General features: G+C 42.1%; 5 protein-coding genes, 1 long non-coding RNA gene and 1 other non-coding gene across 8 annotated transcripts; 4 read left to right on the forward strand and 3 right to left on the reverse strand.

The window, feature by feature from the left end:
- Window positions 1-56: 56 nt before the first annotated feature.
- LOC135351768 (protein disulfide-isomerase 2-like) lies at window positions 57-3363 on the forward strand. The gene is made up of 8 exons (XM_064550856.1): window positions 57-326; window positions 521-718; window positions 888-1264; window positions 1377-1502; window positions 2115-2315; window positions 2528-2648; window positions 2766-2944; window positions 3100-3363. The coding sequence occupies exons 1-8, from the start codon at window positions 182-184 to the stop codon at window positions 3250-3252; spliced, it is 1500 nt and encodes a 499-aa protein (XP_064406926.1). The 5' UTR covers window positions 57-181; the 3' UTR covers window positions 3253-3363.
- Window positions 3364-3588: 225 nt separating this feature from the next.
- Window positions 3589-9451, forward strand: LOC135351764 (FAD-dependent oxidoreductase domain-containing protein 2-like). The gene is made up of 22 exons (XM_064550852.1): window positions 3589-3780; window positions 3878-3949; window positions 4003-4065; window positions 4221-4336; window positions 4543-4694; window positions 4774-4831; window positions 4930-4996; window positions 5069-5135; window positions 5193-5240; window positions 5299-5357; window positions 5434-5544; window positions 5912-5970; window positions 6090-6207; window positions 6398-6469; window positions 6770-6885; window positions 7017-7062; window positions 7113-7175; window positions 7251-7323; window positions 8077-8183; window positions 8719-8891; window positions 9004-9061; window positions 9216-9451. Exons 1-22 carry the CDS (start codon window positions 3669-3671, stop codon window positions 9302-9304), a joined length of 1899 nt encoding a protein of 632 aa, XP_064406922.1. The 5' UTR covers window positions 3589-3668; the 3' UTR covers window positions 9305-9451.
- LOC135351767 (meiosis-specific with OB domain-containing protein-like) lies at window positions 9428-14754 on the reverse strand. The gene is made up of 13 exons (XM_064550855.1): window positions 14509-14754; window positions 14388-14445; window positions 14200-14331; window positions 13468-13549; window positions 13200-13392; window positions 12959-13059; window positions 12854-12906; window positions 12523-12618; window positions 12301-12417; window positions 12075-12228; window positions 11708-11906; window positions 10058-10144; window positions 9428-9566 (listed from the first exon to the last, which is right to left on the reverse strand). The coding sequence occupies exons 1-13, from the start codon at window positions 14710-14712 to the stop codon at window positions 9486-9488; spliced, it is 1557 nt and encodes a 518-aa protein (XP_064406925.1). The 5' UTR covers window positions 14713-14754; the 3' UTR covers window positions 9428-9485.
- On the forward strand, window positions 12089-13835 carry LOC135351781 (uncharacterized). Its single transcript, XR_010399508.1, has 3 exons — window positions 12089-12230; window positions 12363-12476; window positions 13183-13835. It is a non-coding gene; the product is annotated as an uncharacterized LOC135351781 (long non-coding RNA).
- Window positions 14720-17899, forward strand: LOC135351774 (aquaporin-like). Its single transcript, XM_064550863.1, has 5 exons — window positions 14720-14877; window positions 14994-15306; window positions 15919-16045; window positions 16368-16636; window positions 17597-17899. The coding sequence occupies exons 1-5, from the start codon at window positions 14862-14864 to the stop codon at window positions 17829-17831; spliced, it is 960 nt and encodes a 319-aa protein (XP_064406933.1). The 5' UTR covers window positions 14720-14861; the 3' UTR covers window positions 17832-17899.
- On the reverse strand, window positions 17373-17500 carry LOC135351930 (U6atac minor spliceosomal RNA). The gene has a single exon (XR_010399537.1). It is a non-coding gene; the product is annotated as a U6atac minor spliceosomal RNA (small nuclear RNA).
- Window positions 17813-22228, reverse strand: LOC135351771 (zinc transporter ZIP11-like). Of its 2 annotated transcripts, none has more exons than XM_064550861.1 (10): window positions 22057-22228; window positions 21927-21974; window positions 21218-21376; window positions 20982-21092; window positions 19612-19795; window positions 19156-19225; window positions 19004-19102; window positions 18823-18886; window positions 18088-18182; window positions 17813-18028 (listed from the first exon to the last, which is right to left on the reverse strand). In XM_064550861.1, the coding sequence occupies exons 1-10, from the start codon at window positions 22162-22164 to the stop codon at window positions 17950-17952; spliced, it is 1017 nt and encodes a 338-aa protein (XP_064406931.1). In that variant the 5' UTR covers window positions 22165-22228; the 3' UTR covers window positions 17813-17949. The 2 variants fall into 2 exon arrangements, with proteins under 2 accessions (XP_064406931.1, XP_064406930.1); XM_064550860.1 differs by having other exon boundaries at window positions 19612-19798.
- Window positions 22229-22246: the final 18 nt, after the last annotated feature.

Raw genomic sequence — 22246 nt, forward strand, 5'->3', positions numbered from 1 at the left:
CTCTAAGGGGAAAACCCGTTTGTGACAGTCTACAAATTGACCAATCACACAATCACACACTTTGCAGCCATGTGCTAGTGATTGGACAAAAGCAAAGTGCTTTGTGCAAACCGCATTGTGTTTTTCACAGGTTGTGTATCCAGTCCAAAGATACTCTGTCAAACAGAAGATACTCTCCATCATGAGATCTGTACTTGTTTTAATAGCCCTGGCCTTGACTGCTTGTGTGTATGCAGAGGTGACAGAAGAAGAAAACGTTTTGGTCCTGACAACAGACAATTTTGAAGAAGTGATAGAGGCTACAGATTATGTCCTAGTGGAATTCTGTAAGTTTCTGTTGCTACATTAATTAGCCTCCTGTTTAATGTTGCATTGATTGTTATTGTAAATGTACTAGGGATTAAAATTTCCCCCTAAGGGTTGCTTTTTACATCATAGTACGCTCTACACTGTACTGAAAAAGGCAACCTAACGATAATTCCTCTTTGTCTGTGAAGTACATGATCTATTCTGCTTACAGATGCCCCCTGGTGTGGACACTGCAAGTCTCTGGCTCCTGAATATGCCAAGGCTGCCACCACTCTAAAGGACGAAGGCTCTGAAATCAAGCTAGGCAAGGTGGACGCCACTGAAGAGAGTGATCTGGCACAGCAGTTCGGAGTGAAGGGCTACCCCACACTCAAGTTCTTTAAGAATGGCAAAGAATCAGATTACTCAGGTGAGATTGTTGTTACTTACTTCCCCTACAGTGTACATTTTCTTCCTGGTAAGCTTGTTTCGTGTGTCACTTCCCTTGCTTTGCTTAATCACTTAACATTCAGTGGTTTTAAGCTCACCTCAACTGAATATGTGAAACCCTACTGACACATGCTTACACTTACATACAGGTGGTCGCACTGGTATCGAGATTGTCAACTGGCTCAAAAAACGCACCGGACCTCCAGCCGTCGTCCTTGAATCCATCGAAGCCGCTAACGAGTTTAAAGATAAAGACGATGTTGCTGTTATTGGATTTTTCGAGAGCCAGGAGTCCGACAACGCAAAGGCCTACCTCAATGCAGCTGATACCCAAGACAGCATTAACTTTGGTATTGTGACCAGCAAAGATGTAGCCGAAGGCCTTGAGGCAGTACTTGACAGCATTGTGTTGTTCAAGTCTTTTGACGAGGGACGCGTGACCTTCTCTGGAGAATTCAACGCTGAGGATATTGTGACATTCGTTCTCACCGAGCAGTTGCCCCTGGTTACCAAATTCAGTGATGAGGTGCTTACATGACTGTAATGTTACGCTTGCTAATGTTCATGTGTAGTATGGCTATGTGCATGTCAGTATTCTCTTGTTGATCCTGCTACCCCCGTACATGTACCTTTTCTAGACTGCTCCTAAAATCTTTGGAGGAGCCCAACAGTCTCACCTGCTCAGCTTCATCGATGGTGATAGTGAAGACTTCGACACTGTCATGGCTGGACTCAGAGACGTAGCTAAAACATTCAAGGGCCAGGTGAGATGGGTGAATGACTATCTAGTGTAGCTATGGGCTTTGCTTGTTAGGCTGCCGAGATTTGTGTGTGCCTGCTTTGCTATAATTCATGTGCAGACACCAAATTGATTATGCCCCATCCCCTATTGTAAGATCACTGTTCTGGTAGCTTTGCTATGTCCCCTAAATTGTTGTGAACAAACTCCATTTCACTGTTGATGTATCGTCCTGTGTTGGTTGCCAAGCTGCCTCGCCCACTGCCCACAAGAAGGATTAGCACCATTAAATCCAAATTCATGGTAGTAGTCTCCCACACACTAAGTGGTCGAAATTCTGTCATGTGTAGCGATGAATGTAATTGCCTAGTTGGAGCTATCTGGTTGGTCCAAGTATATTTCTGTGTCTTCTAGGAAAACACCTGCTATTGTAATGTGTGGAATAAGGAGGAAGTATGAACTGAATGTATTGTCTGGCATGTGTACCAGTATTGGCTGAGTCTATGGTGATAGCCAACACGTGGCATGGTGTATGCACATTTTACCCACACATACCCTAAACTAAACATGCATTGGGGCAGCACCCCATTTGGATTTATCGTCACCAAGCAACACACCACACTCACTCTCACTTCAGGTGCTCTTTGTTCACATTGACATGTCAGAAGACTCTGCTCTGAGAGTGGCTGAATTCTTTAACATTGATGCGGACGATGTTCCCACCTGTCGCCTTATCAATCTTGAGGCAGACATGAAGAAGTTTGTGCCAGAATTTGAGGGTATCGATATGGAGAAGTTAGGACCATGGATTCAAACCTACCTGGATGGAGAGCTCAAAGTAGGTCTGGCATGTTTGTGCTCTGCGTGTAGACTTTATTATAGACAAGTAAACGGTATTGGGAGACAGTAATACGACGTGAATAAAAGAAATGGGTTGATGTTAGTTGGTTTTACTGCAAAAAATAGAATCATTGTCATGGCTCTAAATAGTTAAAATTATAGTCATGTCATGCATACATGCATACATGTAATTTCACCTCCTTCCCCCAGGCACACTTAAACAGTGAGGACGTTCCTGAAGACTGGAATGAAGACCCAGTTAAGGTGCTGGTCGGCAAAAACTTTCATGAGGTGGTCTTCGATGAAACCAAGGATGTCTTTGTGGAATTCTGTGAGTCTGCATCACAACATACTTCTACTATATAATAACTATGTTCACACTAACTTTTATCCAACAGTTCTCTAGTTACAAGACAATTATAATTTACACACACTCTTTCTCACACAGATGCCCCATGGTGTGGACACTGCAAGCAGCTGGCTCCAATCTGGGATGATCTTGCTGATCATTTTAAGGATGACGAGAATATCGTCATTGCCAAGATGGATTCGACAAAGAACGAAGTTGAGGATATTCAAGTACAGGGATTCCCTACCCTCAAGTTCATCAGGAGTGGTACCAATGAGGTGAGTGTGCTTTAATAAAAATGATTTTTATCTCTTTGTCAGTTTTTCAGCTAGAAGACACTGAATTGCTACACCTAGTTGTGTTGCAAGAGTCCTGTAATGATATTCATAAACATGTTACTCGTTGTCAATTTTATGTGCCCAAATAACCACAGGTCATGGACTACAATGGTGGACGAACTCTGGACGATCTGATTGAGTTTGTGGAGAAGACCGTCGCGGGAGAAGAGGTAGGAACTGGAGAAGAGGAAGAGGAGGAAGATACTACCGAAGAGCCTGCAGAGGAAGTCAAGAAAGATGAACTCTGAACATGCTAGGAGTACATTATAGTTTAATAGGTTGTAATAATCATGATCTAGTATTTTGTAGAGGAATAAGTATTATATGTACACAGTTATAAAAATCTGTGCACTGTCCTATTAATTTTGCATGGCAACTGCCTATAGATTTGTCACCTAAAATCTACATGCCTTGCAAGTCTAGTGTAGATGTATTACATGGCACTTGAAAAGGTTGGATTTTAATTGCTGTGTTCAGTGACTGCTATTAGCTATTAGTGGGCTCCAATAATTATTCTTTTGGCCATGATCGTTACCGGGAATTGAACATTTTTTGCCATGATCATTTCCAGAATAGGCGTGAGTATGATATAAAACGAGAACCGCATGAAAACTCTCAGACATTTCAGAATAAAGGTCTTTATTTGACGATTTCGTTGCTGAATATGTGCTCCTTCGTATGTACTCTGTTGCTGCTCACCTGCAGTCTCACTGTAGCTGTGTGGGCAGAGGAAGAGCATTCTACTCAATTCTGTGTGATTGGAGCTGGACCTGGGGGTATTAAAATGAAGCTGTGTTTGATGTGTGCAAATTGTTTAGCATGTCTTTCATACTCACTGCATGCTATATTAACTATCTCTGTACTTCTCTACAGGGCTGCAGCTGGGATATTTTCTGGAGAGAGCTGGTCGTGATTATGTGATCTTTGAAAAAAACACTACAGCAGGTGAGTTGGGAGTGAGTAATTATCTTGAGCTGTTCCATACCTCTTGCCCACAGGGAGCTTTTATCTCCATTATCCAAGGCACAGAACTCTCATCTCCATCAACAAGAGATTTACAGGTCAGCTTGAAGCTTGAAGTTTGCACACATTGTAGACATAATTATTGTCAATCTCACTCTATAGTCCACAGTCCTAGTGCCCTGTAGTATAAATATAATCATGTCCACCTCTGTCTACTGTTTTCTATGCATTTTCTGGTTTATCCCACCCCCAGGTGGCACAAACAGTGAGTTCAATTTCCGCCACGACTGGAACTCTCTCATCAGTGATGACGAGAGCCTGCTGATGAAGCACTACACAAAAGACTACTTCCCCAAAGCTGATGTTTATGTGAGTCTTTATCCCTGCACTTGCAGGAACTTGGTATACCTCAGACAACAAAATAATGATCAGAAGTTATTCTGTGAAAACTGAAACACTGGGCACCCACTGTGTACAAATACGCATTCTATATCTGTTTCAGCAGCTGTCTGCATGCCAAGAGTAACAGTACAGGTAGTGAAACTGTTCCCCTGCATACTATGCATACACCATAGGTTAAATACTTACAAGATTTTGCAAGCAAACTCAACCTGAACATCCAGTACGAAACTGAAATTGTGGATGTGAGTCGACCTAACAAGAGCCAGGTGTTTCATTTGACAGATCAAAATAATGTGGTCCACCATTGTCAGGTCGTAGTTGCAAGGTGAATCATAATGGCATTTTCTCGAAAGAGGCTGTAAAGTACAACATTAAATTTACTGCTGTCCACTCTCTCCCCTCAGCACGGGCATATGGGTGCCCAATATCCCTGAAGATATAAATGGCATTGAGCACACAGTGGTAAGTGTCCATTGTCTGTAACACATGTCCACTTTTACCCTCTTAAACAATTATGTATTTGCAATCATGTGTTTGATTAATCTCTCTTCCTCGTGCAGGGCTACGAGGACATGTCGCTAGACCTTGATGACTATGAGAACAAGGTAGTACTCATTATTGGGCGAGGTGAGTCAGCATCTCAATTGCCGTGTCAATCACTATGGAAACAGCGATAATAACAGTACCCCATCTATACAGGCAATGCTGGGTTTGAAACTGCTGACTATATTGTGGGACAGACTGCCTACATCCACATGATGGGACGGTATGCGATACTTAAAGCACATGTGCATGTACGTATTAGGGCTTAAAATGTTTGCAGATCACGAGTTAAACTAGCGTACCAGACTCACTATGTGGGGGATCTGAGGTAAGTCATAGTGAGTAAAGTGAGGATCATGTGACTACATATCGTGCAACCAACACAGGGCCGTGAATGCTGAGCAAGTGGACACATACCAACTGAAGTCACTAGATGGACAATTTGGTGAGTGCTATGCATTGCATAGCTACTTCACTATAAGCACATTATTATATGTACATGTACAACACTCCATCTGCAGAGGGCAACCTCAAGGGTCGCCATGGACGCATAGCCAAGGACAGCAATGGCAGGTTGCATCTCATTCATCCTGGAGACGAAGGTGGTGACGAGGGCTCCGTTGAAGAACTAAGTATGTGTCAGCAGGTTAACACTGTATAATTACCGTATAGCAGGGTTATTTTCTTATGGTGGAAATGTTTGTATCAGTGAGCATCTACGAAAATTTAAACTGCGAAATTTCCTGGCACAATAAGTTTAACGTCACTATCCTGAGCTGTATGAATATTTAAATGGGTAGTCTGTATGAACATTTACAATTAAAATTACCCGCTATACGGTGTATATAATTATATCTTCCTGTACTTTATTATAGTCACTATGCATTTAGATCTAGGCTGAGTGTTTGTTTCGTGTGTGGTGACTCTGTTGGTACAATTTATCTAGCAAGAGTAATTACTATTCAGCTAGTTAAGGGGGCAAATTCTACCTCTATGCAGTCACCAGGAACGTGTTCAAGAATCCATACGACATTATTATCCGTTGCCTGGGTTTCAAGGTAATTTACTTAGAAAGATCGTTAGTAATTACTATAATTACATGTAGAGTGATATCGATACCTTTGATACATCGGTGCACTAATGCACTGAATAATTGCTGGTTTGTTCTCTTGTTTAGTTTGACTTCTCAATTTACAACTCATCACTGGGTCTACAATACTCCTATGCTGGCCACAAAAAGTATCCACGCATCCATAGCAACTACCAAGCTGTTGGCATCCCTAACTTCTTTATAGGTATGATAAATTTTATGATTCAATAAATTTGAGCTGTTAATAGCTTTTCAGTTATGCACTCAAATCCCTGAATTTAGAGCAATAGTTAACACATTCATGTCGCTTTGAGAGAGGTTATCCTGTGTGAGAGATTTTAGATTTATGCTCTCAATCCAATATTTAAACGTCACTTTCTCCACTCTACGTGCAGCTGGCACGTCGTCTCACTCCCTAGATTTCAAGAAATCTGCTGGTGGATTCATCCATGGATTCAGATACACAGGTCCGTGCAAACTTTATCGTGGCTTCCACGAAGCCTGCTAGCTGTGTGGAGTTGAGGGTTTTCAATTCCTGAGGTGTTGGTGTTCCTTACAGGCAGTGGTTTGCATTCTTGCTTACCAGTACAGGAATCTAAAATATCTTATGTTTCAATATGTCGGTAATCTTCCAATGAATAGGCGCTTTCCTCCATAGTGCTAGGTGGAAACGATCCAATTCAAGTGTTAATAAATTAACTCATCTCAGTATGACACTGCATGGTGCTCTACATGTTACTGATGTACATTTCGTACTGCCCCTGCAGTGAAAGCCTTGTTCAACCACCTGGAATGGCTGTATAGTGGAGTGCCCTGGCCATCAGTCACCCTACCTGCCTCACAGCTCCTGGAACACCTCATACGCAGGATCAACGAGGCATCGGTAACTATACGCATACACTGAAAGCATAGCTGTACGTGTATGTGTTTCTACTCAGTTAATTTTTACCAAGTGTTTGTGTACACAGATGCTCGCTTTTCGATTCTACATACTTATATTTTTGTCCGCCTCAGGCTCCATATCAGATGTTTGGGGTGCTAGGAGATGTGGCTCTCATCAGTAAGTCTGCTTGTAGTGTACGTGACTTCATTAACTTCCTAACTGCACAGGAAACGATGGTACTGTTGTGTACTTGGAAGAGGTACCCATCAAAGCCATGCCCATTTTTAGAGGTACATCTTGTATAACTATAGTTGACGTGTTACATCGTCATTGTATGTGGTCAATTGCATAATTTTCTGTTGCAGAGTTGACTGGGCATGAAATTCAGAGCTTTATTCTATGGAACTTTGAGTATGGAAAGAACTACTCTGGACCTGGGTAAGCTGGTCATTATTAATGACATAATCATTACATTGATCGACGTTGTTGTTTTGCTTGCTCATTATTGCGAGAAAATCCACCCTCAAGGTACATTTTTCCTGCGAGTAATTTGGGACAGTTATAATTTAATATCAGTAATATGTACAAAATAACTAACTACATATTAATTTAAAGAGGAGTATCCAACTCCCACCACATTCCATTCTACATCTAGGACTGAATACCGTATAGTGGGTAATTTTCGGGGGACAAAATATTCGTGGTTCAGCAATAATTTATTGAGACGTGGGTAATATTTTCGTGGTTGCTGCTTGGATTGTAGGTAAAGGTAAGCAAGGTCGCTTCATTCGTGGGTAAAATATTCGTGGTTAGAGACCTCCAACCACGAAAATCATGAATATTTTGCCCCACGAAAATTACCCGCTATACGGCGTTACTAGCACTTGTAGTTGTGTAAACTGTTAGCCAATCTGGCCCAGTTAATGTTTTTGCCGCGGCAATGGGCTCAAATGTGGACTGGAGGTACAAACCACAGCATGACCATGTGTGTGTATGCTGATATCATTTTAAATTAACCACCACACCTACGCACGCACCCACTTAAAATGTGGTTTGAGAGTGACGTAATTAATTATTATACTTATACCGTAACGTGGTTTGTACTACAACTGCCATTATAGTTGGATACCCCTCTTTATGAACTCTTGCATGCCGTCACCTTAAGGCATTAATCGTTTTTCTTCTCCCCAGATATGACGTTCTAAGAGAGAACCGAGTGGAGGGCGACCCAATCCGTGCTGACAGGAGTAACTTTCTCCACCCAGTACTATATTACTACTCCAGCCCACCTCCAATCGGTACATACACACTCCACATTCTTCAGGTCACTGTAAACCATTTGCTCATAATAAGATTGCTCATGATCATAAGATAGTGATTTTGAGCAGCTAGAGTGAGTTGCATGTAAGTCCAGCTCAAGCACCGTAGCCACTTTAGTTTATGCACATTTTTACTGGATACATTAGGTACAGTCTACTGTAGCTTGATTACTGAAACTTTAGGCGGCTGTTTTCCTTGGCTCTGAGGCTCTGAGTGCCATAGAGTTGCTTATATAAGTCTGGAAAGCAAAAAACACTCTGTGCTGCCGTACAGTATGGTAGGAAGCATCGTATAACAGCAAGAACACAGAGCTAGAATTATTTTTGGAAGTTTTATTTTACTACTATATAGTGTGTGCAGTTGCTAGTACTTCCACTGGAAAATAATGATGTTGAAGCTTGATACACCAACATGTGCTTTAAACATTTGTAGTTTCACAAAATTCAACACACATCCATTTATTAACGTGTCATTTTTTTCATCTGTCATGTACCCTTATATATATTCGGACAGGTAAGAAGTGGACTTTGGGGGAAATCCCTGCCCCCGATCTATACCACCACCTGGTGGAGGACTTCCTCACAGATTGGACCAATAGACAGGACCACATTCTCCTCCTACGCAGGTTTATTGAAGGGGCACTCAACACCGACCTGAGATCTTTCTTTGCCGAGTCCTGTTTTGAGGTATTCTGCAAAATGAATGCTACAACTAGTATAGTATTAATTAAAGCGTACCCTGGTACTGTTCATTTATTTACACTGGTTTGTATTATGCACACCATTATATTATATATAGATGATGCTCAATTTTGGAGACAATGTGCCTCCATATTGCAAAGACCAGTATTTGAAAGGTATGAATTTTGTATAGTAACCGCAACACATCCATCGTACATATTATCATAATTATATATGTGCATATAATTATACAGTTACTAATTAGAAAGTCAAGCAAACAAGTATTTGTAAGCCCACCGTCCACCTAAACATGCACACACACACACACAGGTTCTGGAATCTCTGCATCTGATGGGTTTGTTGAGTTTGGTCCTATTGAATCATTCGAGGAGTCAGTTGTCAGTGCACCCATTCTCTGAATAAACTTGTTTTAGTAGGGAAAATAGTATATCATGTTTCACAGTCATGTATTATAATAATTATGGTCACCGTAAATGACACAGAAAGTTGAAAGTTTTGTAATGAATCAGTGTTGAGTAATGAATCAGTGTTGACTGTGATTGTAATTGCAAGCTAAGTGAACTGTTAGTCCGTTGAGGTTCATGCCAGGGTGACTTCTCTTGAGTCTACCATACACATGGAGAGGATTCGAACTGAGCTCTTCTTTTGTGAGCACAGGCACTGTGGAAAGAACTCGTCAGTATAATATTGCGAAATAGTTTTTGCGTTCTGACAAAGTAGGCATATACTCTCATAAAACTATTAGCTTACACTGTAGGGTAGTTCGAATCAGTCAAATCTCATCGAACACATGGCCTAACTACTTAGACAGCAATGAGATTTTCTGAATGTTGCGCTATGTTAACTTCATCAATATTTCTACCGTACTCCTTCTCCTTCAAAACAAGCACCCTTCCGTAATTATGCGCAATTCAGATATTTGTCCATATAAATTATAGCACCATTTTTTCACCAACTTAAATTGGTGTTATGCGCAGTTTTATGAGAGTGTATGCCTATAATGTCTTGATCTTTGTCAAAACGTAAAAACGCAAATTTCTTCTTGATTTGGCTCATTCACACTTCACCCGCAAAATCTAGTAATACGGTAATGCATTATGTGCACCGACATGACCTTCATGTCATATGTACTGTCTTGTAGAGACACTTGCCTTAAAATAAACCTTGAATTTCTCCAGCACAAGTCCAGTCTTAATCTCGGTTCTGGTTCGCTCATTCTTTGTAAGCATCTCAGCAGGCTGCAGAGACAGAGAATGCTGACGTATAATCTGATTGTTTAGCGTTATAGTATTGCTCAAAATGTATGCAGTCACCAAAATTATTTCCTGCCCAGACTCACACAAACACAGAACAGTGCCTGCATGCCAATGCACCTAAGTTGTAGTTGCTCGTGAAGAGTACATAGCATAGCCTCGTCCCAGGCCGATTTTTCTAAAATTGCACAATATGCGGATTGTTTATCTACAGAATAATGTCACTCCTGAGTCTCCAGCTGCAAGTAATTATAATTAGCTACTGCAGATCGTGGCCCGCAGCGTATAAAGTAATTCATAAACGGAAGGGAGAAGAATAGAAAAATAGGCCTGGGATATAGATTGTATCTGGGCGCGTCTATAGCAATAGTAACAGTGGCGTAGCCAGAGGGGGGCAGAGGGTGCTCCAGCACCCCCCTCTGGCATCAGACTCTGCTCCACAAGTTCCTTTTACTAACTAGCTAGTTGATACTGAAGAGCTCTAATTGCACGATCACCTCAAAACTCCACCTCCAACTAGCTAGCTCCACCTCCAAATATTCAGTGCATCCAGTGCACATGCGCAAAGCCAGACCAAGGTCCCCCACAGAGTTGCAGACTGTTCAGCAGCTTTCACCATCATCATCATGTCACTCTTTGAGTATTTTTCAGTTGAGAGTTCACAGAGTGGTTTGCCACCCTGTTCTGCTAATTCACAAGCAGAACCTAAACAATGCCGTACAGGACATCTTCAGATGAAGATGTGGCTTAACCACCAGTACCCTAAGGCCTCAAAGCAGCAGTACCCTCATTTCTTTAGCCAGATTGCGTTAGAATTAATCTCAGAGCATGTAACAACAAAAATTTTCTGGGGGAGTGCCCCCAGACCCCCCATTGGGGCGCGTTTTGCACCGCCAATGCGCTCTGCGCACTGGTAATTCCGACAATTCATTCATCCAGCATCCCCCTCTCTCAAATCCTGGCTATGCCCCTGAGTAAACACTATACCGTAAGTGTCAGGAGTATTCATGCACTCCTATAAGTATCTATAGCCAATAAAGCTAGAGAAATGAAAGCACCGCGGGTGCTGATGCATACGTAGCACAAGCTACTAGCTATTGCACATGATATCATGATGAACATTTTTGCATTAAATTTTGCTGCATGCAGGCAGAATCACAGGGAAACTAAAAAAGAGTGGGAAATGATCGACATGATTGTTGCTAAAAAGTGATACCAAAAGAATGGCTGCTGCACCTTGCAGCTCTCTTCTCACTCTTGCAGCTACCAATAGCTAGCGTTCTAGTTCAGACCTAACTACAAGTAGAGTATACCAACACTCCATGATGGACAAGTTTTGCTGTGCTGAAAAGGCTCCTGCAATGGCATTCCAAGTAGGCATAACTCGAGAACCAAGCATTATTTTGCAAATTCACCAATTGAAAACATGACTAGAACCCTATAGAAACTCTTACTTAATTGATCCTAGAGCGGCTGTAGCAGCTAGTCTACACAAACACATACCGTATACTTACATGTACGTAGGGATCAACATGTAGTGGTACTCACCGAGCATGTCAGTAGACTGTAGGCCGCCTGTCCTGTCAGTAACACAGAGTCTACCGTCCCAGTGCAGTCAGTGAGAGAGACCAGCATGTTGTAGTGTACATCTGAGGAGAAAGACCCCTCGGCCATAGGGGAACTGAGGGAACAGGCCTTGTTGAGACACAGGCTTGAGTCCAGCCCCACCCTAAAGCTACACTTTGTGCTATAGGGAGGAATGATAAGTTCCAGTTTAGCAGTACTGCATTGACATAAGACGTAAGTTAACCCGACTAACACATGGCAATTCAATACCGTATATGTACAACGTATATATGGGATGCCGGTTTAACACATCATAAAACAATCACAAATTTTAACGTCACCTACATACCAGCGATGATAGAGCACACTGCCCAGGCCCTGATCAATGTTGAGGGTGGTGAGGTAGGCGAACAAGATCCCAGTGAAACACGAGTCATCCCCCACCCGTGTCGACATCTCATTTTTTAGCTCCTCTACTGTGTACACCTGGCTGATGCTGGAAACTGTAAGCAACATTTTTAATTCGTGAATCGTAACTGTCCTATCCTTACAATGTTGCTAAGACTAAAACTTACTATTATCATTGGCATCTTCTGTAAACGATGTTCTCTTGTCCTCTCCTGCCGGCTCTTTGAAGAGGTCTGACTCCACAGTCTGAGCATACTGGTAGAGCTGGTGGGCCTCACCAGAGTCTGAGAGGAGGGAAGACAACACATAATAAAGAAAACTCGTGCTCTGTCACTTGATTAGGGTGAGTAAGGTTCAGTTAGGATTGCTTAGTGCACTGATTATCACACCTGGATTTGTAATGACAATGGTTTTCTGATCGCATGTTGCCAACATACACTTGCAATATGAGTCATTGCTGACTTTGACATCAACTGCAAAAATAACTGTACAGAAGAGCATAAATTATTATAAGACGATAGCACGAAAATTAGTTACTGTGCTTTTAATTGCGTTAGCCGGCTAATGACCATAATGAGTATTTTGTCTTCTTATGTATAAGAAGACAAAATACTCATAGCTGTACACAAAAACTGTGCACAAAGTAACTTATGTACCTTTGCTATAAATATACCACATATCCCTACAAGACCTAGCTATGCGTCGTTGAAAGAAACTCACTGTTCTCTCTTGGTGTCCATGACTGAGCCAGCTCTATCATCTCATCATCCCACCTATTGGCAGTTGAAAGTGAATAGATAGTCACATGACTTGTTGACGACTCACATGACTAGTTGGAAATGTGAGCAGCCCTCATCCATGAGGTGAATGTCACATTTTCTAAGTGGCTTCCCATTCTTAGAAGTCATCTCTCGTACAGCACACACCTACAAAAACAAAACTATAATAATTATAAATGAACTGATTGTAGCATAAATTTTATGCTACAATCAGTTCACCCAAAAATGACCTTTTATGACAAAATGCAATAACTTTCATCCCATCTATAGGATTAGCAATTACTCACGTGCTTTACAATGGCCAGAATATTGATGTGAGAGCCATCCATACTTGGACCATTGCTAAGGATGTCTGAGAGGGTGTGGTAGTCGGAGGGTGGTCTCAGAGGTACGTGAGCCAGGGCTGTGAACTCTGTGTAATCCCAGCCACTGTACAGGGAGAGGTTTGAGTACGTCTCACTGATGTTCACCTGGTACTGACTGTATGTGTGCATGTCATGTGTTGGGTATGAGGGAAAGGTGTAGGTGGGTGGTGGGTATCATAGTTATACATGCCTAGGGGTCCATGGGCTCCACTTGTCATTTTGTGGGTCTCCACTCGTAATTTTGCTGGATACTTGACAGTTCTGCACCTCGACTGCAAATATGAGACACCATAGCTTGACGAGGGAAATACATTGAAATAGTAGATTGAATGTAATAATTATTAGCAGGAACGTTAAATCTTCATTTGCTCTGGATATTACGGTCTCCTACGTATACAATAATTATAGGGTTAGTACCGTATAGCGGGTATATTTCGAGGGTATAAATGTTCGCGGTTTTCGCGGATTGAGCCTGTACCGCGAAAATTTATACCCACGAAAATTTATGAATAGTAGGCGTGTTCAGTATTATTGACCACACCTATCGACAATAAGAGGTGCCTCACACAGGCTAGGCCTGGATTCGAGGCTAACGGTGTGGAGGTACAGCTGCATGTTGATGTGCGCATGCGCCAAAAGGCTGGAACTCAGACCACGAAAATAAAATCCGCGAAATCCTTTGTAATGGTCCATCCGCGAAAATTTATACCCTCGAAATATACCTGCTATACGGTACTTCATGCATACATTAATTTTCATTTTGTTACCATTTACATGAAGTAGTAACCAATTATAATTTATGTGACTTGAACCTCTAAAAAATCAATCTGTAAATAGTTGGTGCTATATTAACGGTACTCTCACAGCTTTGATGGCGGCAGTAAAGCAACATGAATGCTGCTTCACGTACACTCGAACTCACCTACGTCACAAATCTTGAAGGAAGAGTGCAACTGTCTCAAATGATCCTCCGAGCCCCAGTAGGTGGCATTAATGTAGTCAGCAGGAGAGTCCCTCAGGGTGAAAGTAAACTTGCATCTCATGCTGCCTGGGTCTGCATGGGAGGCAAAAAACTGAGTTGAAAAGACAACTCATAAAAAGTCAACCTACTTCTCTTATCAGGAAATGTGTGGACCCTCTGCTTAGTGATGACTATTCCAACAAGAACCTTCATTGAGAAACAATACTCAGATAAACACTCAATTTATTATTAAATGGCCATGCCACTCACAGTGTTGGCTTCATGGGGAGTCACATCCCTAATGGCTACTCTTGTCTCCTGACCATCTTCCCCCCTTGTGTTGCCTGAGGGATTGTGGCCAGTTTTTTGGGTGCTAGCTGCATTATAACTCGCTTTACGCTGAGCTCTAAATCCACCACTGAAGTTAGCCATATTATATTGCAGATGACAGTGCAGGTGCTGTGTGCAAGTCATGCAAGAAAGTGGGCAGGGCTAGCGCTTTTGTGCTGCTGCGCTGGTAGGCTGACTTCCTCATTTTACAAGCACAAAGGGCCTCCAAGAAGCTGCTATCATTCAGGCGCTAGCACTGTCAGTGTGAGAACAAGAGTGGAATCATTCACTTTATGATGCTACGTTCAGGTAGATCTAATAATTAAGCAGGTTTAATATCTTGATCTCAGACTCTGCACACTGTTCATGTTGTTATGCTATTTTATACAGGCACGCTATTAATTAAATAACGCTCTCTTCCACAGAGTCAACCCTGCGAGCAAATGTTGGGGACACAACTCCCCTTCTGCAACACAGGGGGTCGGGATCCACCCCCTATTCCCCCTACAAGAAGCCAGCCTGGTACAAACGACCCAGGTTCTATCTCGCCCTAATCCGTCGTGGTATTGGGGAGTTTTTGGGCACAGCTCTGTTTGTGTTTGTAGCCATAGCTGCCTCGAGCAGTGTGATTGAGGATGAGACACATAACTACCTTGTCACTAGCTCTGAAGCTAGTGTGGTGGCTCTAGCTACTGGGCTGTGCTATGCTGGGCTTATGGCTGCACTCGAACACGTGAGGTGAGGGTTCCTTTGTAAATCATATTATAAATGTCTAGCTACAAAGTGCCTGTGTTAGTTGGGCGTGGCCCCACCCTGGACGCAAACGTAGGGTTGGGCACCCCACTGCAATGTCAGGTTTGTTCCTGCTGCAGAAAATTTGCAGCCCAATCAGATTGCAGAGTTCAAGTGTGAAAGCGTGGCTCATTAATGAACGAGTCAGTAACTAGTCATTCTCTTTAAATCAAAATGCAAAAATAGTAGACAAGCCAGCTTCATCCAGGAACACGCCAGGTCAGTTAGAGCTAGTGGTATGCAAAAGTGACTCCTGCAGTAGCTGAGCTTTGCCGTTACCGCCCACTTGGAATTATATTCATGCTTAGCCACACCCTAAAGCTAAGTACCGGTGGAACAAACCTGACATTGCAGTGGTGCCCAACCCTACGTTCGCGTCCAGGGTAGGGCCATGCCCAACTATGCCTGTGTAAGGTTGTTAGACAGTGTACACCAAAGTCACTGAATCAGCTGTTTTGTAGAAACTCTTGTGTAGACGGTCACTTCCTAATTTGGTGACCTCACTGTATACTTGGTTGTTCTGTATTGTATGCAAAATATGCTTCTTCACTTATGCAGTGGAGGGCACATGAACCCTTCTGTCACACTGGGGGTGTTCTTGGCTGGGGGTATCAATGTAATAGCAGCAGTGGTGTATGTGTGCGCTCAGATTATAGGAGGGATTGTAGGAGCTGCTTGTGTTCTGGTAAGTCTGTGTTACCGTAAAACCTCTATTTAAGGCGACCCTCTAAATAAGCGACACTTGGACATTTTGCCCATATAATTTTTTGTGTACATTAAAACTCTACTTTTCCAATTTAAAAGTATCGCTTTAAATTGAAGTTTTACGATAGGTCTTATCTAACTGGGTTGGGTATGTAATTATGGATGTTAATAAAATGACGCAGATAGTTAGTGAAATCTGGCTATAATCCCGTGTCTCATGACTGGGAAGACAGTATTAATATAATTGTGCTCTATATATTATAATAGCAAGACAAATCTGTTAAGTGATGTTACTTTTACAGGCTTACGACAGTGACTATAGTAACTATAGTAACAACTCTAACTACTCAACAACAGTGGACTACGGACTGACATATCTTCATGGTAACATCACCCCCCTACAAGGAATTGCTGTGGAGACAGTACTCACATTGTTGGTCATCATGGTATACATTCACACCACAATGGAGGGAGAAGACAAGAAATCTCAGAACAAGGGGCATCCAACGGCTAGAAATGTCATTGCACCTCTGGCTTGTGGCTTCACACTGGCAGCTGCAATTATATCTAGGTGAGTCTGTGCCAGTGAGCCTCTTACCGCAGCTTATTACAGTCGAACGGCCATAGGTACTTTTTATTAATTAATCATTCTGGACAGTGTCTTGATTTGAAGTCTGCAAGACAAAAGTCACGCTCCTGGTACATGGTATTCATCCTCCTCACGCTAAACAGTCTCTTATACCCCCAGTGTCCACTCCATGAGAAGCGTTGTATCACACAGGTGCATACTCTCATGATAGTGTGTGCCCTTATTTTGATAGCAGAGAACAGTACGTGATAGAGAATTACAAATTAAGAGTATGTACTCTTAATTTGTCTCATGTTCTTAAACCACTAGTAACTATCTTCTGACACAACTTTTCATCACAAGCTATAATAACTATTCCGGACCTACTCTTAATTCTAAGGTACATGTATAAGTAAACCTACTTACAGCAACACGATTTGTTACACAGGTTGGAAAATTACCTTGAAACAATTGCAGACGTCCCCTTTAAACTGTGTACACCCACAGAAAAAACAGTTACAGCTACCGCACGCGCCCCATTTTAGGACAGATTAATGAATGATGCAATGCTAATTTACGTAGACCTATGGCCATCCGAATGTGAATGTTAAGATTTCCCTCTGCTAAATAATGCACAGACATGTAAATGAGCCAATTGTGTACCTACTCGTTTGTAGATTATGGAACTCAACACTCAGCATTTCCAGGTCTTAATTAACGGTTTAGCCCTAGTTTATAAAGAAAAAACTGGTTAGATGCCACAAAGTAAGTGACAGAGCCTTAACCATGTGTTATAAGTTGAAAGTCCGGAGACTTTTCTCGTCCTTATCGAGGGAGATGCTAACCTTCTCTCGGCTCATACAACACAATAAAAATATTGCACATCTTGCCTATTTATAGATATCAGATTACAAATAATACAGTTTGTGGTTTCACAGGAATGTTATGAATCTCATTATATAGCTATTCGGTCACTGGAGGCTCGTTCAATCCAGCACGCAGTCTTGGTCCAGCAGTAGTAGGCTCTGGAAGTGACAGATGGAGCTCTCACTATGTTTACTGGGTCGGACCACTCGTGGGGAGCCTCTTAGCTGGAATGTTCTACAGGTTGGTGCTCTCATCCAACCCTCTCTTACCACTCACTGAAGATGACACCCCGAAATCAAACACTAGACCTCATTCGTTTTTGAATCATTAACTTTTATACAACTTTTATGTATAGTGAATGTCAAAGAGATAATATGAATTTGTTAATTCTGAATGAAATATGTGTGTAGCAAGTAACTACGTATGTAGTGATCAATTTATGTTTATGGTCACCCAAGACCAACGTCTAATGACATCATCACAATGAAGCCCACCACCACAAATATCGAAGAGAGACGACCATTACCACTGTATAGAGGAAATTGTTCTATACATTAAAGGGTAAAGGTCAATCTCGGCCAACTCACCTCGAATGTGCCTCGGGGATAATGTCGTCAGCCACAACATAGACCATAGCCCCTGCTGCAAACGCCAGGGCATACGGCAAAAGGGGTTCTGCCACCTGTGTACACGGAGTAGGCTATAAAATCTTGCTTTATGCACAGTACAGTGAAGCTCCCCCAAAAGTTGGTAGTAGAGGCTGCTCTTTGTTTGGGATGTTGAACATGCATGATGGTGCTATATATAACCTTGTGTATTGAGGTGTCTTACATGTATACTGGGATCAATCCGCATCACCAACATCACCAACACTCCACTTCACCAACTATTATAGCACTATAATGTTGTACATACTTTATAATTATATGTATAGTCTTGCAAATTAACAGCACACTATTCATGATTGCTCAAAAGTCAAGAGTTTTGATATACCGTATAGCGGGAAAATGTTCGCTATTTGGCTCCAGAGCCCTCAGCAGAAATGTTCGTGGGGTTCTGATGTTCGCGTTTCAATGCCTGGAAACCACATCCACCAATAGCTTTGCATGTGAAATACTTGTGCGTAGGAGTTTCTCCTAGTTTTAATTTTCGCGTTAACTGTCTGCCCTCAAAAAACGCGAAATTTTGCACCTCACAAAAATTTCTCGCTGTACAGTATAGTTCGAAGGGGACCCTTAGAAATCTGTACCACTCCCTCTAAATGAAACCATCGTGTCATTGTGTGCATGTCAGTCTATCAAACTAGCCAGGATCTCGCTCACCACAACTGAGAGAGCTCCTAACAGACCAGCCAAGGGCTCCACCATTCCACTCAACTGCCCATACCTGAAAGCAAAACAGTTATAACCAAGTAGCTATTCACTATTAGTGGTATCAGGAGTACATTAAGAACGTACTCCTGGTGGTATCATACTCCTGGTGGTATCAGATTAGTTTGCTCACCAGAAACTCTTCCAGACATCCATACCAGCTGCTCTCAGTGGCAGACTGACTGCCAGCCCCTCAGGGAAGTTTTGAATGCCAATACCCAGAGTCAGACTCCTGAGAGAGGAGAAAGAGAGATGTTAGGTGATTGAAAGTAATTTTAGTCTTACCTAGCTCTGTCCAGAGTGGCTGAGGGTGACTTGCCTATCGCTCCAAACGCAACACCCACAGCTAGTCCCTCTGGAAAAAACTACAACCTGAATTTCAGCTCCTTAAATACATGCAGTATCGTAAAGCGCACCATTTTGAGGGGCTTAATTTTTGCTCGTGGGTTAGCAATCCTACACGAAAGTTCGTTAATTAGAATTATCTGCTTTAACGTGCAAAGATAGAAGGGGTGATCTCTGGGAGTGTTTCTGGTTAGTAGTCAAGCCACGAAATGCATTCAACAAAATGCTGTTAGAGGCCATTCCACTGCCTCGAAAATGTTGCGCTATACAGTATACCTGAAAGCTTAATGGCTTGATTTACAATGTTATTACATATTTGTACAGCTTTGCAGGATCTTCCAATTTCTAATTCTATATAGACATGTCTTATTAGTAGCAGCTAGTGCATATACTTACCTGGTATGTTATGTACTGTGATGGCTATAATGAGGAGTAGTATTCTCCTCCAGCTGACTCCTGCAGCCACACCCACACCACCCACGGCCTCTGTCACCTTGTCACCTGATCCACTTGAGCCCAACCTCCTTCGCACATGCTCTCCAGATTCTGAGAATGCCACTGATCTGACAGGGGACGAGCCCTGCTGAAATGAACAGCACAACAATGAAGTACAGATGATGGAGAATACCTTATACCGGGTTTCGAACGCGTAGTAAATCATGTGCGAATCACACTGTACAAGGGCATAGTGTAAAAGGTGGAATGGAATATGGAATGATAAAATCAGTGAGAGCTGCAAATGATGCTCTGCTTATACTAGTGCAGTCTAAAATTCTACGAGGACTAAAAAAAGTAGACTAGCTAGTTCAATATTAAACTTTTGACACAAATTATACATATGTGACAGGGCCTATAATTATCCTTAGCAGCAGTAATTATGCTGTGCTTAAAACTAGGTTGAGTGTGAAGTCTAGGAGACACTCCCAAGCTATCTTCTATCTACCTGTAAATATTTTCCCGGCCTTGCATGGTGATGCTTTAAACATGTGTGTGTTGAAGAGACACACTGAACAAGCAACCTTCTTACATGTATGTATAATAAGCTCAAACATAAAAATTTCAATAATTAGCCGTGGTTCTACCCTCGATTACAGGCCGCGGTCTGCTGCCTGAAAAAACGAAGCCAGCTAGCCTCCTAATAGCCATTAGACTTTGCAAGCACATAAAAAACTTGGTAGGAAACCTAAAGCCAGCTAGGTCATAGGTTCCTTGAAAGATAGTTTTTAATGCATGCTCTGTCATTCTATATTCCGTTCCATATTCCATTCCAATCTGCATTTCGCCTTTCACACTACATGTATGCCCTGTGCAAGCTAGCCTGATTGTTTATTGCAATTCATTTGCGATCTGTGCGGAAACCTCACAATTCACAATCGAAAGAATCACGCATTCAAAACCTGGTATACTGTAACAGGTAACAACAAAACAGTAAGTTAGTGAAGTTAGTGCAATCTCATACCAAATTGTTGGTACAGTAAAGGCCTCGATTATCCGGCTTGGCAGTTTTCTTTTTAGAAAATGGGCGTGTCTCTTAAATGCGAACGCACAGCTGTTACTATGGAGACAGGCCTGTTTATATTCTGCGCATGCACAGAAACCATGTGGCACTGCTGTTTATCAATTAAGTGGGTGGATTAAGGCGTGGTTTATCTATTCGATTATCTGGCTTGCCTCTGGAACTAAGGTGTCCAGTAAGGTTCTACTGTACACAGATTAATCCTAGGTTGCACTTGAGTGATTGAAGGCTGGTGTATTGCTGCTGTCACCTGATCTGGGTCTCCCTCCTCAGCGTCACTCATTGACTCAGTCCGCCATCGTCTCTTCTCACTTGACTCCACGCCGTGGTATGCAACTGACCAATCAGACGAGTGGACACCCTAATGATTATACAAGCAACTTTCTCATTACATGTAACTGCTGTTGGTCTGCCTAAAGGTGACTGCTACAGGCAGCTCCATTGCATTGCAAAACTACAATGACTAACGTTTAGATTGTGACTCACTAGTAACGGCAAGAGCAGGTCGGCAAGGTACACAAACACAGCTCCAGCTACAAACCCCACGGCTATGGGTAGAAAGATTAGTGATCCATACATCCCAGACTCGCTAGCCATCTCTATAGCAGGGGCTAATAGGGACCAATAAGACGCAGCCAGCATCACCTGCAGAGAAAGGACACCCCGTCTAGCAATAGGGCTTTAAACAGATTGCACACAGCTAAGTGTATGTTCAGTCATTGCCAAAAGTGAATATGTGGTATACCTCTTATACAGTATACCGTAATTGATGTCACCATAATTTAAGCGCCACGTCAGCATCAGCATAATTTTTTAGGTCCTACAACCATTGTTGGAATTATTTTTTTCTGGCGCTTATAAAAAGGCTTGTTTGAGACATCAAGACAATCATCCAGCATCTTTGACTTCCTTCACTTCTAAACAGTTATCTAGCTACAGTCAACGAACGTTGTTCACAAGTCATTCAGCTCTCAACGGTGCAGCTAGCAAGTGAAACTGAGCTAGACCACGTCTATTTTCTCTACAAATTCTATACTAGCTGTTGAACATAAGCGCCACCATAATTTAGGCGCCAGCTTGGGCTGAACGCAATTTTTTGTGCTCTAAAGATGCGCCACTCAGAAGTGGAATTAATTTTTTCTGGCGCTGTAAATTACATCAATTACGGTAATCATTGTAACCATATTGCACTCACTCCAGCAGCAAATCCAAGGCTAGCATCCAATATCTTCCTTTGATGTTGCTGTTTAATGCCATATAATGGTGTGTGTTCATAAAATTAATGTTGATAATAATGATACAAAATGGTTGATGTGGAAGCTCACCTTGCTAGTTTGTAATACAAACACTAGGGCAGCTCCAGCTGCAGTTAGACCCCAGGTCAGCAGTGTCCCTAAGAGAGCCTGTATCAGAGGATGGTACCCACTCAGCATCTTTAGCAGATTTTACAACATGTATATAAGTTGGTAAATACCACCTTATCCACTAAACATCCACTGGAAGTTGCTATTAGAT

This window comes from Halichondria panicea, chromosome 17, assembly GCF_963675165.1.
Source record: "Halichondria panicea chromosome 17, odHalPani1.1, whole genome shotgun sequence".
NCBI lineage: Eukaryota > Metazoa > Porifera > Demospongiae > Suberitida > Halichondriidae > Halichondria > Halichondria panicea.

Excerpts from the sequence above, each read along its gene's own strand:
- LOC135351774 (XM_064550863.1), top strand. Across the intron at positions 15,307-15,918 it reads GCTGCACTCGAACACGTGAG|TGGAGGGCACATGAACCCTT; the intron begins GTGAGGGTTCCT and ends TCACTTATGCAG. Across the intron at positions 16,046-16,367 it reads TAGGAGCTGCTTGTGTTCTG|GCTTACGACAGTGACTATAG; the intron begins GTAAGTCTGTGT and ends TTACTTTTACAG.
- LOC135351768 (XM_064550856.1), top strand. The coding sequence starts at position 182 with ATGAGATCTGTACTTGTTTTAATAGCCCTGGCCTTGACTGCTTGTGTG. Across the intron at positions 719-887 it reads CAAAGAATCAGATTACTCAG|GTGGTCGCACTGGTATCGAG; the intron begins GTGAGATTGTTG and ends ACTTACATACAG. Across the intron at positions 2,316-2,527 it reads ACCTGGATGGAGAGCTCAAA|GCACACTTAAACAGTGAGGA; the intron begins GTAGGTCTGGCA and ends TCCTTCCCCCAG.
- LOC135351771 (XM_064550860.1), bottom strand. The coding sequence starts at position 22,164 with ATGCTGAGTGGGTACCATCCTCTGATACAGGCTCTCTTAGGGACACTG. Across the intron at positions 21,093-21,217 it reads ACCTGCTCTTGCCGTTACTA|GGTGTCCACTCGTCTGATTG; the intron begins GTGAGTCACAAT and ends TATAATCATTAG. Across the intron at positions 19,226-19,611 it reads CACAGTACATAACATACCAG|AGGGACTAGCTGTGGGTGTT; the intron begins GTAAGTATATGC and ends AGTTTTTTCCAG.
- LOC135351764 (XM_064550852.1), top strand. The coding sequence starts at position 3,669 with ATGTGCTCCTTCGTATGTACTCTGTTGCTGCTCACCTGCAGTCTCACT. Across the intron at positions 5,136-5,192 it reads TACATCCACATGATGGGACG|ATCACGAGTTAAACTAGCGT; the intron begins GTATGCGATACT and ends AAATGTTTGCAG. Across the intron at positions 5,971-6,089 it reads TCCGTTGCCTGGGTTTCAAG|TTTGACTTCTCAATTTACAA; the intron begins GTAATTTACTTA and ends TCTCTTGTTTAG.
- LOC135351767 (XM_064550855.1), bottom strand. The coding sequence starts at position 14,712 with ATGACTTGCACACAGCACCTGCACTGTCATCTGCAATATAATATGGCT. Across the intron at positions 13,550-14,199 it reads CTTCAAGATTTGTGACGTAG|TCGAGGTGCAGAACTGTCAA; the intron begins GTGAGTTCGAGT and ends TCATATTTGCAG. Across the intron at positions 13,060-13,199 it reads TTCTGGCCATTGTAAAGCAC|GTGTGTGCTGTACGAGAGAT; the intron begins GTGAGTAATTGC and ends TTGTTTTTGTAG.